Source organism: Pectinophora gossypiella, chromosome 6 (assembly GCF_024362695.1).
Source record: "Pectinophora gossypiella chromosome 6, ilPecGoss1.1, whole genome shotgun sequence".
NCBI classification, from domain to species: Eukaryota; Metazoa; Arthropoda; class Insecta; order Lepidoptera; family Gelechiidae; genus Pectinophora; species Pectinophora gossypiella.
In genome coordinates this window covers 13,247,381-13,261,376 of record NC_065409.1, presented here as the reverse complement: position 1 = coordinate 13,261,376, position 13,996 = coordinate 13,247,381, and the positions used below count along the sequence as shown (strand labels likewise).

At 36.4% G+C, this 13,996-nt stretch overlaps 3 protein-coding genes across 11 annotated transcripts in view; 2 read left to right on the top strand and 1 right to left on the bottom strand.

The window, feature by feature from the left end:
- Nucleotides 1-2,472: 2,472 nt before the first annotated feature.
- LOC126367772 (pescadillo homolog) lies at nucleotides 2,473-5,338 on the top strand. The gene is made up of 6 exons (XM_050011499.1): nucleotides 2,473-2,606; nucleotides 2,705-2,938; nucleotides 3,019-3,390; nucleotides 3,602-4,325; nucleotides 4,445-4,644; nucleotides 4,825-5,338. The coding sequence occupies exons 1-6, from the start codon at nucleotides 2,583-2,585 to the stop codon at nucleotides 5,098-5,100; spliced, it is 1,830 nt and encodes a 609-aa protein (XP_049867456.1). The 5' UTR covers nucleotides 2,473-2,582; the 3' UTR covers nucleotides 5,101-5,338.
- On the bottom strand, nucleotides 5,328-9,334 carry LOC126367813 (protein pelota). Its single transcript, XM_050011565.1, has 7 exons — nucleotides 9,182-9,334; nucleotides 8,852-9,095; nucleotides 8,252-8,506; nucleotides 7,425-7,647; nucleotides 6,978-7,170; nucleotides 6,673-6,779; nucleotides 5,328-6,205 (listed from the first exon to the last, which is right to left on the bottom strand). Exons 1-7 carry the CDS (start codon nucleotides 9,220-9,222, stop codon nucleotides 6,099-6,101), a joined length of 1,170 nt encoding a protein of 389 aa, XP_049867522.1. The 5' UTR covers nucleotides 9,223-9,334; the 3' UTR covers nucleotides 5,328-6,098.
- A 267-nt stretch (nucleotides 9,335-9,601) lies between these two features.
- LOC126367738 (CAP-Gly domain-containing linker protein 2) overlaps nucleotides 9,602-13,996 on the top strand; it is a 66,585-nt gene continuing 62,190 nt past the window's right edge. For 5 of the 9 annotated variants that reach the window (XM_050011427.1, XM_050011424.1, XM_050011426.1 and 2 more), the window contains exons 1-2: nucleotides 9,602-9,882; nucleotides 10,229-10,556. In XM_050011427.1, coding sequence (XP_049867384.1) covers nucleotides 10,331-10,556 — 226 coding nt within the window. In that variant the 5' untranslated portion in view covers nucleotides 9,602-9,882; nucleotides 10,229-10,330. The other 4 variants (XM_050011422.1, XM_050011421.1, XM_050011420.1 and 1 more) reach the window with 4 other exon arrangements.

The following is a 13,996-nucleotide window of genomic DNA, read 5'->3' as shown; positions in this document are numbered from 1 at the left end:
ATATGCCTCGGTTGGGGTGTGTCAAGGAGGTATTTTGTCTCCTTTAATTTTTATTTTATACATTCGTCGTTTAAATTTAATTCTAAATAATAATAATAATATTAAAAATTTACAGTTTGCTGATGATCTGGTGGTCTATGTTTCGGGAAATAATCTTGCAACATTGGCTAACTATTTAAATAATGCTTTACTTAAATTAAGAGAATACTTTGCCTACCTGAATCTTAATATTAATCCTTCAAAATCAAAATTAGTTGTTTTTGGTCATAACAGTGTCCAAATGCCTAATATTTACTATAATAACATTGTTATTCCTTCCTCATTGGACGCAAAATTTTTAGGTATTGTTTTTTCACATAATCTTTCTTGGAAAAAATATATTGATAATTTAGTTACAAAGGCTAACAAAGCCTTTAATGTATTAAAATCTTTGGCTTCAACTTATTGGGGTGCTGATCCTAAAATTTTGTTGTTATTGTATAAATCGTTAATTCGCAGTCATTTTGAGTATGGTTTCTTCTGTTTCGCTGCAGACAATAAACTTGTTGACATTCTGGAAAAAAATACAAAACAAAAGTATGCGTTTAATTACTGGTGCATTTAAAAGCACACCTATTAATGTAATGCAAGTTGAATGTTGCCTTCCTCCGATTTCTGTCAGGTTTTTATATCTTAAAGAGAGATTTATCCTCAAACTTTTCTCAATTCCTCATAATCAACTTTTGTTTAACATCTCAAATGTAAATACTACATTAGCTCATAAACCATTATACATCATGCAAGATTTTAAGCATTTAATTGAGTATTTTCAAGACTGTCAAATATATAAACCTCATTTGTCTGTCTTACCTTGTTATGAAGGTTCTTTTGAAAGTAAATTTCCAGAAATTATTATTTGTATAGATGAGAAACTTTCTTACAAAGAGGAAGTGTATGATGAATTGTCCAATTGGGTAAATTATCGTTTCCTTTTCACTGACGGTTCTAAAACTGATTCTGGTGTCTCATTTGCATTCTTTGACACATTGCTAAATAGAGGTATAGGTTATAAACTTGATAAAAATGCTAGTGTATTCACTGCAGAAGCTGTAGCTATTTTGGCTGCACTGAAACATATTAAAGAACAAAATGAAGGTTATAAAAAATGGCTCATACTTAGTGATAGTATGAGTGTGTTGAGGTGTTTGGAAAAGAGTATATTGCATGCTAATACTAATTATCTTATATATGCCATAAAGGAATTCTGGTATGAACTTTTTTCTGTATATGATATTATTGTTAGTTTTATGTGGGTTCCGTCCCATAAAGGTATAATAGGAAATGAAAGAGCAGATTACTTGGCTAGATCAATTAATAATTTTTCCTCTCAAACTCAAATTTTTAATATTAAACTTCCATATTCCGATATAATTTATAATTTGAAACAAAGAATGTGCCAAAAATGGGTAAATTGCTGGAATCATGCCGTTCAAGTAGAAAACAAAGGTTTATGGTATGCTCCATTTAATGTAAAAATTAACAGTACACCTTGGTTTTGTAGAAGCCATACTTATACTAACAGGAAATTTTACTCCACTATTCTTCGTTTGCGTTTTGGACATTGTAGGCTTAACTTTCACTTGTTTCGTTTAAAGATGGTTAATAGTCCCATGTGCCTTCATTGTAATCTTAGTGATGAAACCATATCTCACTTATTCTTTGACTGCCCATCCTTTGGCATTCAGCGCCTTGTGCTGTTGGATGAGCTAATTGCCATTTATGGGAATGCTAGTTTAGTCCCGCGTTCCATTGTAGATCTTCTTGTGAATAGTTGTACATATCTTCCGTTATACCGTTTCATTCTTAATACTGTTGGTGAAATTTAAACTAACTTTGTAAATAATGGTTTTTAGGTTATAATATCATTGTTGTTGTAATGCTGAACAGTTTTTTTGGTCGATAATATTTGTGTTCTGCGTGTAATTTTGAATTTGCTGTAAATTCTACTTAAGTTTGTATATATTAACCACTTTATAACACTTTGAGATTTCTAGATTTATTCCTCGTCTTGATCGAGTTATGACACTTGGAATTTGTACGACAGAGAGACATGATATTACAATGTTACCATATGATAATGGTAGTATTTTGGAAGTGACTATATAACTGGCTTATGAAGATATAAAACCACTGAACTAAAGACGAACTATTGGATCGGATATTATAAAGAATATTACTGAAGACTTTATCACTGAAATTTGACAAAAGAGAACTTAATTACATAAGACATTATTCATCGGATTTTACAACAAGATATAATACTGAAGACGTTATATTTCGGATTTGACAAAATAATTTACTACGGAAGACCTTCCATATTGAAATTGAACCGCAAAGGAAATGTACTGAAGACTAGGCAGCATGGTCTTATGATCTTAGCCTGACCCACAAATGGGCAAAAGAAAAAAAAAAAAAAAAAAAAAGAAAAATGGTGTGGTGACTTGTGGTGTGGCGAAAATAAATAAATCGCCGCATTTTCAGAAAACTTTGACCCGTGGAAGAATTTTATAAATACAATCTAGACAAGAAAATACAAAGCCAAAATGGTGTCAAAGAAAAAGAAGAAGGTGAGCTTGTTATAAGTACTTTTAGTTGATTTACTTTTATGCTACTCTGATCAACACGTGTTTATCCATAATAACCAAAAATCTTTATTGTTTTGCAGTATTCCTCGGGAGAAGGAGCCCAGTTTATGACAAGGAAAGCGGCGCTTAAGAAATTACAACTATCGCTGAAAGATTTCAGACGTATTTGCATTCTCAAAGGCATTTATCCGCGCGAACCTCGGAACCGCAAAAGAGCTCAAAAGGGCCAAGGAGGAATCAAAACACTCTACCACACTAAGGATATCAAATTCCTACTCCACGAACCCATAATATGGAAGCTACGAGAGCTAAAGGTAAGAAAATAAACTATATTTGCAATTTGTGAAATACCTGTTTTGTACAAAATACTTATCGCAAATATTTTAATTTAAAGGTGTACCAACAAAAAATTCGCCGAGCACGTGCAATGAGAGAGTATCGACAAATGAGAAAGTATTTACGTGACTACCCAGATATGAGCATTGACCACATAGTCAAGGAGCGGTATCCTACATTTGTAGATGCACTACGAGACTTGGATGACTGTCTCACATTATGTTTCCTGTTCAGCACCTTTCCTTCACTAAACAGAGTGCCTAGAGACCAGTCCATGATGTGCAGAAGGCTCACAGTGGAGTTCATGCATGCAGTAATTGCTGCAAAAGCACTTCGTAAAGTATTTGTGTCTGTAAAAGGGTATTATTACCAAGCAGAACTTGAAGGCCAAACTATAACATGGATAGTCCCACATCACTTTTCATTCCAGGTATGATTAAATATATAAATATATAGTTTCATGATTTCATAATAATAATGTATTATTTTGATTTAATATTGTAATTTTTTTGTACAAGTCAATTTATTTTTACATAAATATACAATTAGTCAAATAATCAGAAATATACAATTTATATTTATTTTGATTTGTATTTGATAAGTATACAATAATAATATTTATATTTTTCCATTTCTTGCAGCCACAAAACAAGGATGAAGTAGACTTCAAAATCATGTCAACATTTGTGGAATTTTACACAATGTTGCTTGGATTTGTGAATTTCAAGTTGTTCCATTCCCTGAACTTGGTGTATCCTCCGAAACTGACAGCCAGTTTGACAGCAGACTCAGAGAAAGACCTAATTGATGAACATGCTTATGTAGCAGAGCGAATAGCTGCTATGAACATGACGTTAGCAAAAATTGCTGGGTCAAATGACGCTGAGGAACTCCCAGAAATAGACATCTTCAACACTGAAGATGAAGACCCTCAAAAACTAGAGGAAGCTAAACTTGAAGCTGAGAAAGTAAAAAAACTAAAAACACTATTCAAGGGACAGAAATTCTTCATTAACAGAGAAGTGCCAAGAGAACCTTTGGTGTTCATCATCCGTTGCTTTGGTGGTGAAGTCTCATGGGACCGTGACCATTTTGTCGGTGCTACCTTTGATGAGTCTGATGAATCTATCACATACCAGATCGTGGACAGACCGAGTATGGATAAGCAGTACTTGTCCCGGTATTACATTCAGCCACAATGGGTGTTTGACAGTGTGAATGCCAGAACTCTCCTACCAATCAACAACTACCTGATGGGAGCGGTGCTGCCTCCTCACTTGTCACCGTTTATTGACAAAATCAAGGATCAAATATACATGCCACCAGAACAAAGGGCTCTTAATGATCCTGACTTCAAACCTCTGAGTAAGTATATCATTAACACTCCCTGCAATTATAAAACTTGTTTTTTTATTTGATTAGCCTTCAGGTTGGAAGGCAGTCACTTATGAAATAAAGTCTAATTAAATTTTGTTTATCCATAGCTGAAGATCCATCAGGCAGTGAAGTTGAGGAAGCCAGTGACGAAGACAAAGAAGAACAAGAGGAACCAGAGTCAGATGGTGATGCTGAACAAGCCCTGACACGGCAATACCAGCAGGAAGTGGAGGAAGACTCCCCTTCTGAAGATGAGGAGCAAGACACTGAAGCAGACCCTGAGAAGAAGAAACTGGCAAAGGAAAAGGTATGTTATAACTGTTACTTAGTAATAAATTATTAAAATGATATTGATATGGATACTTGTGATATTGAAAACAATAATACTTCTTTGTACTAAAAAAATATGCGAAAACTGATTGCAACTTAATCAGAAACTTTACATAGCCACAAACAAAAACCAATAAATGTTTTTTTTCTTTTACAGAAAAAAGCAATGGCTGTCACAACCGGAGTGCCTCATAAGGAGAACCCTTATCAAACACAGATCGAAGACAAACAGGCATTCAGACTGCGAGAGAAGCTGGTCCGGAAGAAGCACAGGAACTTGTACAAGAGCATGAAGGAAGGCCAGGAGAAGAGGAAGAAGGAGATCTGGTTGCTGAGGAAAAAGAGGCGCCTCCATGATGAGAAAGCCAAGGAAGAGAAGAAAGCGGAGAAACAGAAGCAGAGAAAGCAGGCTTTAGAAGCTGCTTCAGCTTGATAATCCTCTCTGTTGGAACAATGTTATGTATTATTTGCATGGCTACATACTTTAATCTCAGGATTCTTGTGGCAAAGCTCAAACTTTGTTAAAACATTTATCTGTACACCAACAGTTTTAACGTAAAACCTAAGCTATTTTGTATTATGATTTTAGATGTGTAGCCAAGCAATAAAATATGTTGCAATTATTTGTTTGATGGACATCTACTAAATAAAACATGAATGTATATAAACAATTATTTTATTTGTCTAATATTTACATTACATCTCGTACGAACAACTATCATACTCCATGGTATTCCTGAGCAATCACTGGAATGACCTCGACTCGGAGATTCGCGGATAATTCATAACAAAAATTACGTATTATCTGAGAAGTTGTGCTGACAATAACTTAACAATCGGCCTATGATTGTACTAAATATATTCAACTGGCATACAATATCAATAAATAAAAGCACTTTGAACACATTATAGTGCTGTGAGGTGAACTAGCCATTAAATTTCACATTTAGAGCGCCTTTCAGCCAATGGTATAATTGTATGCAATCTTTAAACTTGTCCAGTTTATTTACCTCTTCTTTCATTCATATAGCAAATGTACAACATTCGGTACCTACAATACAGATAAAAATAACCACTATATCCTTGATTTACTTATCAGATTGTCCTCTCTATTTTAGATATATATATTCCATCAAGTGACAGCACATATAACCACTAGTGTTGTTAAATAATAGTTTATTTACCCCTAAATAATCTAAATATCGATTGATAAAGGAAATTCTACAATTATCGATTTTAATCTAATAATTGTTAGATATAATCGATATTATTTCGATTGTAAAATAATTGCAATACTATCGATAGGCATATCAATATTTAGATTATTTGCGGGCTTAGAAAATAATCGATTATTAATCGATATTCAGTCGATTATCGGGCAACACTAATAGCAACAAAACAAGGGTTCTAGCAGTGCACTACAAAGCTACACTAGTCCGAGTCTGAATCACTGCCTTCACCTTCGTCGCTGTCCATGTCCTCCAACTGTGGCATGGGGAACCGCAATATAGCTGCGATGCCTGTCAGCTGATCCAATTCTGAAATAAATAATAATAAAATTCTTCAATAATCAGACACAATACTTAAACTGCTTAGCAGCGAGTCCTGCACTTCAATCACCCTGTATTGCAGTGGCTGAATAAGTCCAAGCAGGATACAACATAGAAAATTGGGAAATGGTGCCAATACCTGTAGACACCATCCAATTCCATTTCAAGTTATATCCGTCATTCTCCCGTCCGCCGAAAATAGATTACATTCTAACAATCTTATCCTACTAATCTACGATTCTTAGTAGTCTGTTTACGCAAATGGCTTACTACCATTTTATGCAACAACATTTTCAAAATGGCTCCCCAGTTGTAGTGATATATTGGCAGCCGTATTTGTCACTGTTTAGCTCGGTTAGAATCACTTTTAGGCAATGTTTTCAAATTCTTCATTTAGACTTGTATTTTTATTTGATATTAGTGAAGTAAATATGAAATATATAAGTTTCACTTACGCTCCCCCGACACGTGCATGCTAGAGAATATCCTAACATCGCCGCCGTTGTCTCTAACCGAATCCACCAGTGATACGTACTCCTTCCGCTGCTGTATGTCTTGACATCTGCAAAACATTTTATATTTATTTATTTTTCTTCATTTAATTATACATTCCTGTGTCGCAACAGATGTACAATATCAATAGATTTCGTTTTTTTAGGTTTATTATAATTTGACTCTATCTTCTTTTCAGTATTCATTTAGAGAGAAAAGTAAGCATTCAAAGTACATTTTCAAATGTAAAGATTTATCAATAAGTTACCTAAACAATTTATCAGAGATCATAAGGGTCTCGATGGCCTGTGCTTCGTTGGCCCGCTCTACGTGTTTCTTGCCGTAGAACGCCTTCGCCGGCTCGAGCTGCAGCATGGTGTAGAAGCTCTCCAACAGCTTGACCTCGCTCGCTGCCTTCGTGTCTGATATCTTCGCTATCACTGCTGGCTCTTGGAGCACCTCTGAAATTCCAACAAAAAATGTTAAACACACAAAATAATTCGTAACTTAATTGATAATTCTATAGTGAAATTCATCTATTTCTATCTAAATTAAAGCACATAATAACGGGTTCTTACCGCGGGAGTCTCATATCCCCATTTAAGCGTTACTATGTACCCGTTATTATGTGCTTTAATTATGATAATAACCACATAAACTTAAAACAATGTATTTCTATCTATATAACAATTTTAATGCAATTAAAAAAACCCACCTTTTAAAGAATGCTTGAATCCAGAAGAAGCTTTGACCAGCAGAAATTTTGACTTGTTCTCAATCAACAGTTTATTATCAGTCTTCACTGCTGTTTGCATCATGTACTCAAAGAACTGATCCTTCACAAACCCTGGAGATGCCACAATCACGCACTTTACCACAGCAAAGTCTACGTGCCTGAGTATACTTTGCATCACTGCATCATAGAATTTGTTTAAGCCCTGAAATTTAGTAAAATGGATTTTACTCATAATATTCTTGGTTTCTACTTTCATGTGTCTGGGAGGTCAATAACCAATCTCATGAACCCTGGTGTTTAACCCACGTCTGGGGCCTTTGACACGGCAGACATGGCTTGGCTAATGACTACAGTCTTATGTATGTAAATAGTTGCCGGGACCAGCTACTTATTGTGCCCTTCGAAGCACAGATCATCTTACCTTTGGACAATATAGTAATCAGCCTACAATGTCTCTGATTTTGTGATATATGGACTGGGATTCAACACCAGGACTTCAGTATCCCATCACTGGGCAAACAGAGGCCATTATAGTTTTGTTTAAGCTGTAGTTTTCCTGTATATATAATTATGTAACTATTCTTATAGTAACCAAACTAACCAATATTTTTTTTAGATTGTGATCTTCCATCCATGTGTACTCTCCAACCTCAACACTGGCAGAATTGTCAAAGATGACAGAAGCCATACTTTAAAAATTGATTTGAATAGCATTTTAACTTTAGTGCCCTACCTACTCCAGTATCAAGAAGAATTTTGAATCATCACATTGCCATAAAACCTAAATAATTGAATTATCTGTTTACCTTTTCATGTTGCTGAACAAATCCTTTCCTTTTCCTGGGTATGGTCATATCAATCTTTGATCTGACAAGTGTCATGGAGGGGGTGATCAGACAAACATGAGCCAGACCCTCCTGCATCACTACGGCAGCCACATCGGCATTTGCTGCAGGATCGCAAGCCATCTCCACCCGTTCCAAAGCCACAGAGTCCCAACATATTTTTTGTAGTGTAAACTTTCTGTTCAGCTCTAAATCTAATGTGTGATATGCACCCATCTGTAATAAAATTGTGAGTAATCTCATTTATCTTGAAGGATATCATAGTACTAATTAATGTCACTAGTAAATAATTTAACAACATTAAAGGAGGATCCTTGGAATGGGCAAGGCATAGATACATTATATAAGCATACCCAATTGATTTCGCCATTGCCCTTTTGATTGGGTACATTGTGCATTATAATGAAACTACTGGTACCATTGATGTATGTGTTACTACTGGTACCCATGTAGTCTATGTTGTTTCTGGGTTTTTGTCCATTTATACTCGAGCAATCTTATTTAAAGAATAAATAAGGAAATTTCAGAGATAACATGAGCAAGAAGAATTGATTATAATACCTTTACATACTGGTTCTCAACAATGTTCCTGCCCTTCAGTCGGAGCATGCATGCTTGTGTGTCAAAGTCTATATTTTCTACGCGGATGGTGAGTGTGGTCCGCACTCGGTTGCTTGTGGAGGAGCCGGTAGAAGACTCCGTCTGCACCTTGCGAACCGTCGACGCTGTCACCGCGTCTCCCTCCGCAATCAGGTTGTAAGCATGCCACATGTCCTCCGGCTCCTCCGCGATGAGTCCAACACTCCTAACACAACAAAATAAAACTCAAAATTCCGACAAAATCCAAAAAACTGCATTTTCTTCATGTTTTTCTCACACCGATATACTCACCCGCACCCATCTTTTTCAATACTTTTATGCACAAGCTTCATTTTGCTTAACGTTATCGTTATATTATTCCATCGTGAAGTCTTATTATCATCTGAAAATCAAAGTAATTTAATTCACGCAGTCCTTCCATCTGCTCGATGACGAAAACATGTAAAAAAATCGTTTAGAAATAGGATTGCATTTACGAAGATACTCGAAAGAGCTTTAAACTATTTTAGAAAGAGAAGACACTAAGCAACATTTTGTATTTAGTACATCTTTCTATAAATTTAAACGCGCTCTTCCTATGTGAATAAAACTTAATTTTTAAACGAATTTGACTTTTGACAACGTTACAATGCGTTTAGTTTATGCTATAATAAATGTCATGTCGAAACTTGATTGTTATGTCGAAAAAGCAACAATCAAACGTGATTTTGATGTTTTGAACGTAGACACGGAAAGACGGGTATCGTGCTAAATTCGATTGAAATAATTATTTTCCGCTGTTACTCATTGTTTTCTAGCTTACTGTTTGTTGTTGTGACGATATATTAGACAATAGAAGTGCTTCAATTATAAATCAATTGTTAAATGTGTGTTATGTGTGCAGTGTGATAGTGATAACGTTGTCAAGCTCAGCTGGTCTCGAGGAGCGGTAAAATCTCGCGAGTTTTTTCTTTAGGTTACGGATAGCACTTTTTGTGCTCCAGTTCCCCAAGGTATGCCGTTATATTTTTTCTTATGTTATGCTTGCTCAGCAGGAAATTAGAAGAAAGTATAATCCTCCAAAAAAATCTATGGTGCACCTAGGTACTTACTTCTTTAGTATACCAAACCATCTTTTGATGATTTATATTTTTTTAGAACATGCATTTGTTTAAATTTTATTATCCAAAAGCCCGTGGGAGAACTTTGTAATTCGTCATTATTTACAAATATCTCACATTGGCCATGATCCAGATTACGTGTCCTCTTTAATGCGCGGGAACTTGCGATATTTTTAGTCTTATGGTCGTGCGATGTTTTCAAGAGCGTTATTTTTTTAATTTCGCGTTATTTTTTTAGAAGTACGTAAACACTCGGGCTTTTGATTTTCCATCAATGAATGATGGTGTCCTAGAGATTTGGTGATATTGTTTGTGAAAGTGATAACAAAGTGTATCAAGAATGAGTGAAGTGCAAGAAGGCCCGCCACCGGATGCCGCGGCGCCCGCAGCTCCGCCGGAGACACCATCTCCTGTATCAGCAGCTTCCAGCACCACTCCGGCTCCTGGTGCAGCCATCAGACCATCTTCTCTTCCTAAACCTTCCGGGCTGAAGCCACCTTCAAAGATTGGCCGGCTGTGCTCCAATAGCGCTCCTAAACCAGCTGTGCCCATCTCTCCAAGAGCTGGTGAGTGTTCTGTTGATTTTTTTTTGTTTCTAATGTTCTCTTTAGCTGAACTCTCCGAATAAGCTTTACTTAAATAAGTAAACTATTAATTAAAAAAAGTGTAGCTAAAGAGGACAATATTGTACTTTATTTTCAGTGTTTCTATTAATGATATTTATAGCAGTAAATGCCAGTCAGAAATGGTTTGATATTTTCTACAAACTGCAATTGACCAATGTCTAAACTTTTCATAGTTTACATTTCCCATTACAGCACTTGTTTCAAAATTGTTTCAATTTCTATTATTTTGCAATGTAGAGGACAGAGTTGGGCCAGAAATTAGTCCTTAACCAATAGCTGATGGATTTGACTTTATCAGTCTATTACCTTCAATAAAAGTGGTTAAGGCATGATGTCATTATTAGGTAATTCCAATGACAGGCTATGTTTGTCTTCCTGAAATGTTTACTCACAAATATACATTATTCAAAAAACTAGACTCAATAATACTTTATGATCATAAAAAAAATATAATTTGGATCTCTACAAAATGTCTTAAGTTAAATGTTAAAAACATGTTTTGCCTTAGAAAGATAACACTTCAAAGTGTAGCCTCGCGTGAAATTTAATCATTTGAAAAGCATCAAGGTTCATTGTCTAGGCATGTACGCTAGTAGTTTCTAGGACAAGTTTATCACGTACATCTTTGTTGAAGTTGCATTCGGTGTTGCAATGCACTGTCCTAGTTCGTTGCAGATGTACGCCGATAATGCGTCGCTGCGCGGCCTTTGCTTCACACGCATCACCTTTGTTTTGTACGAAAAAGGAAGTTGTTTAAAAAAAATGAAAGAAACTTTTTCGTAGTTATCGAGAGTTGTTTTCGTAGTTTGTGTACTTCACTCGTTACATGCAAATCAAGTTAACGACGTTATGTTAAACGTAATAGGTAATTTGTTATCAAAATGATACTAATAACGATCATCTATCGCAGACTCGAGGAAATACAAATATTTTAATTAAATATCTTTGTTTATAATGATGTTTATTTGCATAATACAATTAGATCATCACTTATTATTTTATTAATATCGATGAGGTGCAGTCGCGTCGAGTGAGGTCACCACACGTTGTCGTAAACGCAAAATTCCATCCAATATTCGTCCTCGAATAGAACACGTTTTCTAGTTACACAATAATTCGTTCCGCCGAATACGACGATGATTGAGTTAACTTTAATCAATGTTTGATTAATCGATAAGTTGAAACCAGTATCGAAGTATTTTGACGTCACGCGGATGTTGTTCCGTGTAGATTTTGCTTTATTTTTAATGAAAGCGAGAGGTTTAGGCGATTCTTTTGTTTTTCGTTCGTGCTGGCATGGTAGTTTCTCCTGCGGAGTGTCCGATGGTCGATTCGCGCCGCTTCAGTCGATCGACGGTGTAGCCGATGCGATATCGGCCGATTTCACCTCTCTACATGTATATGAATATTTGCATATTTTGTTTATTTTATTCGTCTGTACATGTCCTGAGTTTATGTTTTTGTTGATATTTCCGTTAATTTCAACAATCATGTGAATGACAATGAAATTGATGCAGTTGCCCAGTTTTATTTTCTATGTTTGCATCATAAGGCGACGCGTAAAGTTAGAAAAAAAAGATGCGAAATGAATAAGAATTAGTAGACCTGGAGTTTTACATGAAAAAAATATTTCAGTCCTAGTTCCATATTTTTAAGTAACAAAAACTCCTCTAATCCGTACCTGCAGGCTCGAACATTAAATGGAGCGCAATACCTGTAATAGGTATGTGAAGATAAATGATTATCACGTGCTCAGCGGTGAAGGAAAACGTGAGGAAACCCACATTCCCGAGACACCCCACATTTTGGGAGGTATGTGACTAAACCTGTATCGGGTTGGTTTTCCCTTCACGGGTTGGAAGGTCAGACAGGCAGACGATTCTGTAAGAAACCGGACCTGTCAAATCTTCAGGATAGGTACCGGAGCCTGTGAAAAACGGGATAATGCTAGGGAGATTATGATTAACTGTGATAGGTACGTAATCCGGGAACTAAAATATCCGGGAACTGGTAATAGCCAACCAGGAATAAAACATCAGAAGCTTTAAAAGAACCAGGGCTCCCCCTGGGCACCACTAACTCAGTCAAATCATGGCTACTACAACTACTAAATATTCAATGTAACTGAACTTAATTTCCGTTTTGTTATTACCATGAAAGTGCATTCATTATTATGAATAAATCGACTATGAAAGATATCTGGGGGGCTTGGTACCAGACGATGGAACAAAAGGGCATTGTTCGCTTGCTTCACTTTCTAAGGTCCCTACTAAAGGTCCCAGGAATTCATAGTGGCATGTACTGTTTGGAAATGAGAATAATATAAAGCCGTCTTGCGTACTTATTCGTCTCATAATGTGCTTAACAGAACAATCGCTTGGATTTGTAATCTGTTTGCTGACCCCAAAAGGGAATAATAATAATTAATTTATTGATCGGCCTTATTGCACAATAACGGCCTCTCTGGTCCAGTGGTTGACGTTGGGTTCGAATCCCGGTGGGGACATATCACAAAAATCACTTTGTGATCCCTAATTTGGTTAGGACATTACAGGATGACCACCTGATTGTCCGAAAGTAAGATGATCCGTGCTTCGGAAGGCACGTTCGTTCCGGTTACTACTTACTGGTGTAAGTATGTAGTCGTTACATGAGCCATGTCAGAGGCGGCTCAGTAATAACCCTGACACCAGCGTTGATGAGGTTTGATATTCCACTTCACAACCCACACGATAAGAAGAAGATTGCACAATATTGTAACCTAATATGCAATATTTGTGTAGGTCAATCTGTATTTAATGAGCCAATCTAGGTGCTCTACTGATTGCAATTATGATTTTTGTGTCTCCACTAGAGACTCCCCAATTTAAGTCTGGGTTAATTAACTTTCATTCGATTTCGAAAAGCGTCAGTGATGAAAATGTATGGGTTTAAGATAAGTTGACATAAAGTGACATGTGAATCCCATATATCTCCGTCACTGTCGTGTTTTGTATTCGTGTGCAACTTGGCTAAGGCCCCAGATCATCGTCTCTCCATCTCTTCTGCTGAAAGTGTAGACTAAGGCTGCGACTCCATTGACGCGGAGCTATGCGGAGATGTGCAGGAATCGACAAATCACCGTGAAGGAGAGAGTGACAGAGCGTCTTCGTTTTTTCGCTCTCTCGAACGCTGTGATTGGTCAAATCCACACATCTCCGCTCTTCTCCGCCCATCTCCGCGTCAGTGGAAACCCGGCCTAAGCGTGACGTCAACTTTGTCAACGCAAGTTGCTTTAAATAATAAACCAAACATTACTTCAAGCTTTACCACTTCAAAGAAAGTGAGTAGGTACTGAGTATACTTCATACCGTTGCTCTATTGCGAGTCGGTGAAGGGCT

Excerpts from the sequence above, each read along its gene's own strand:
- LOC126367772 (XM_050011499.1), top strand. The coding sequence starts at position 2,583 with ATGGTGTCAAAGAAAAAGAAGAAG. Across the intron at positions 3,391-3,601 it reads CACATCACTTTTCATTCCAG|CCACAAAACAAGGATGAAGT; the intron begins GTATGATTAAAT and ends CATTTCTTGCAG. Across the intron at positions 4,645-4,824 it reads AGAAACTGGCAAAGGAAAAG|AAAAAAGCAATGGCTGTCAC; the intron begins GTATGTTATAAC and ends TTTCTTTTACAG.
- LOC126367813 (XM_050011565.1), bottom strand. The coding sequence starts at position 9,222 with ATGAAGCTTGTGCATAAAAGTATTGAAAAAGATGGGTGCGG. Across the intron at positions 9,096-9,181 it reads ATTGAAAAAGATGGGTGCGG|GAGTGTTGGACTCATCGCGG; the intron begins GTGAGTATATCG and ends TTGTTGTGTTAG. Across the intron at positions 6,780-6,977 it reads ATCTCTGATAAATTGTTTAG|ATGTCAAGACATACAGCAGC; the intron begins GTAACTTATTGA and ends AATGTTTTGCAG.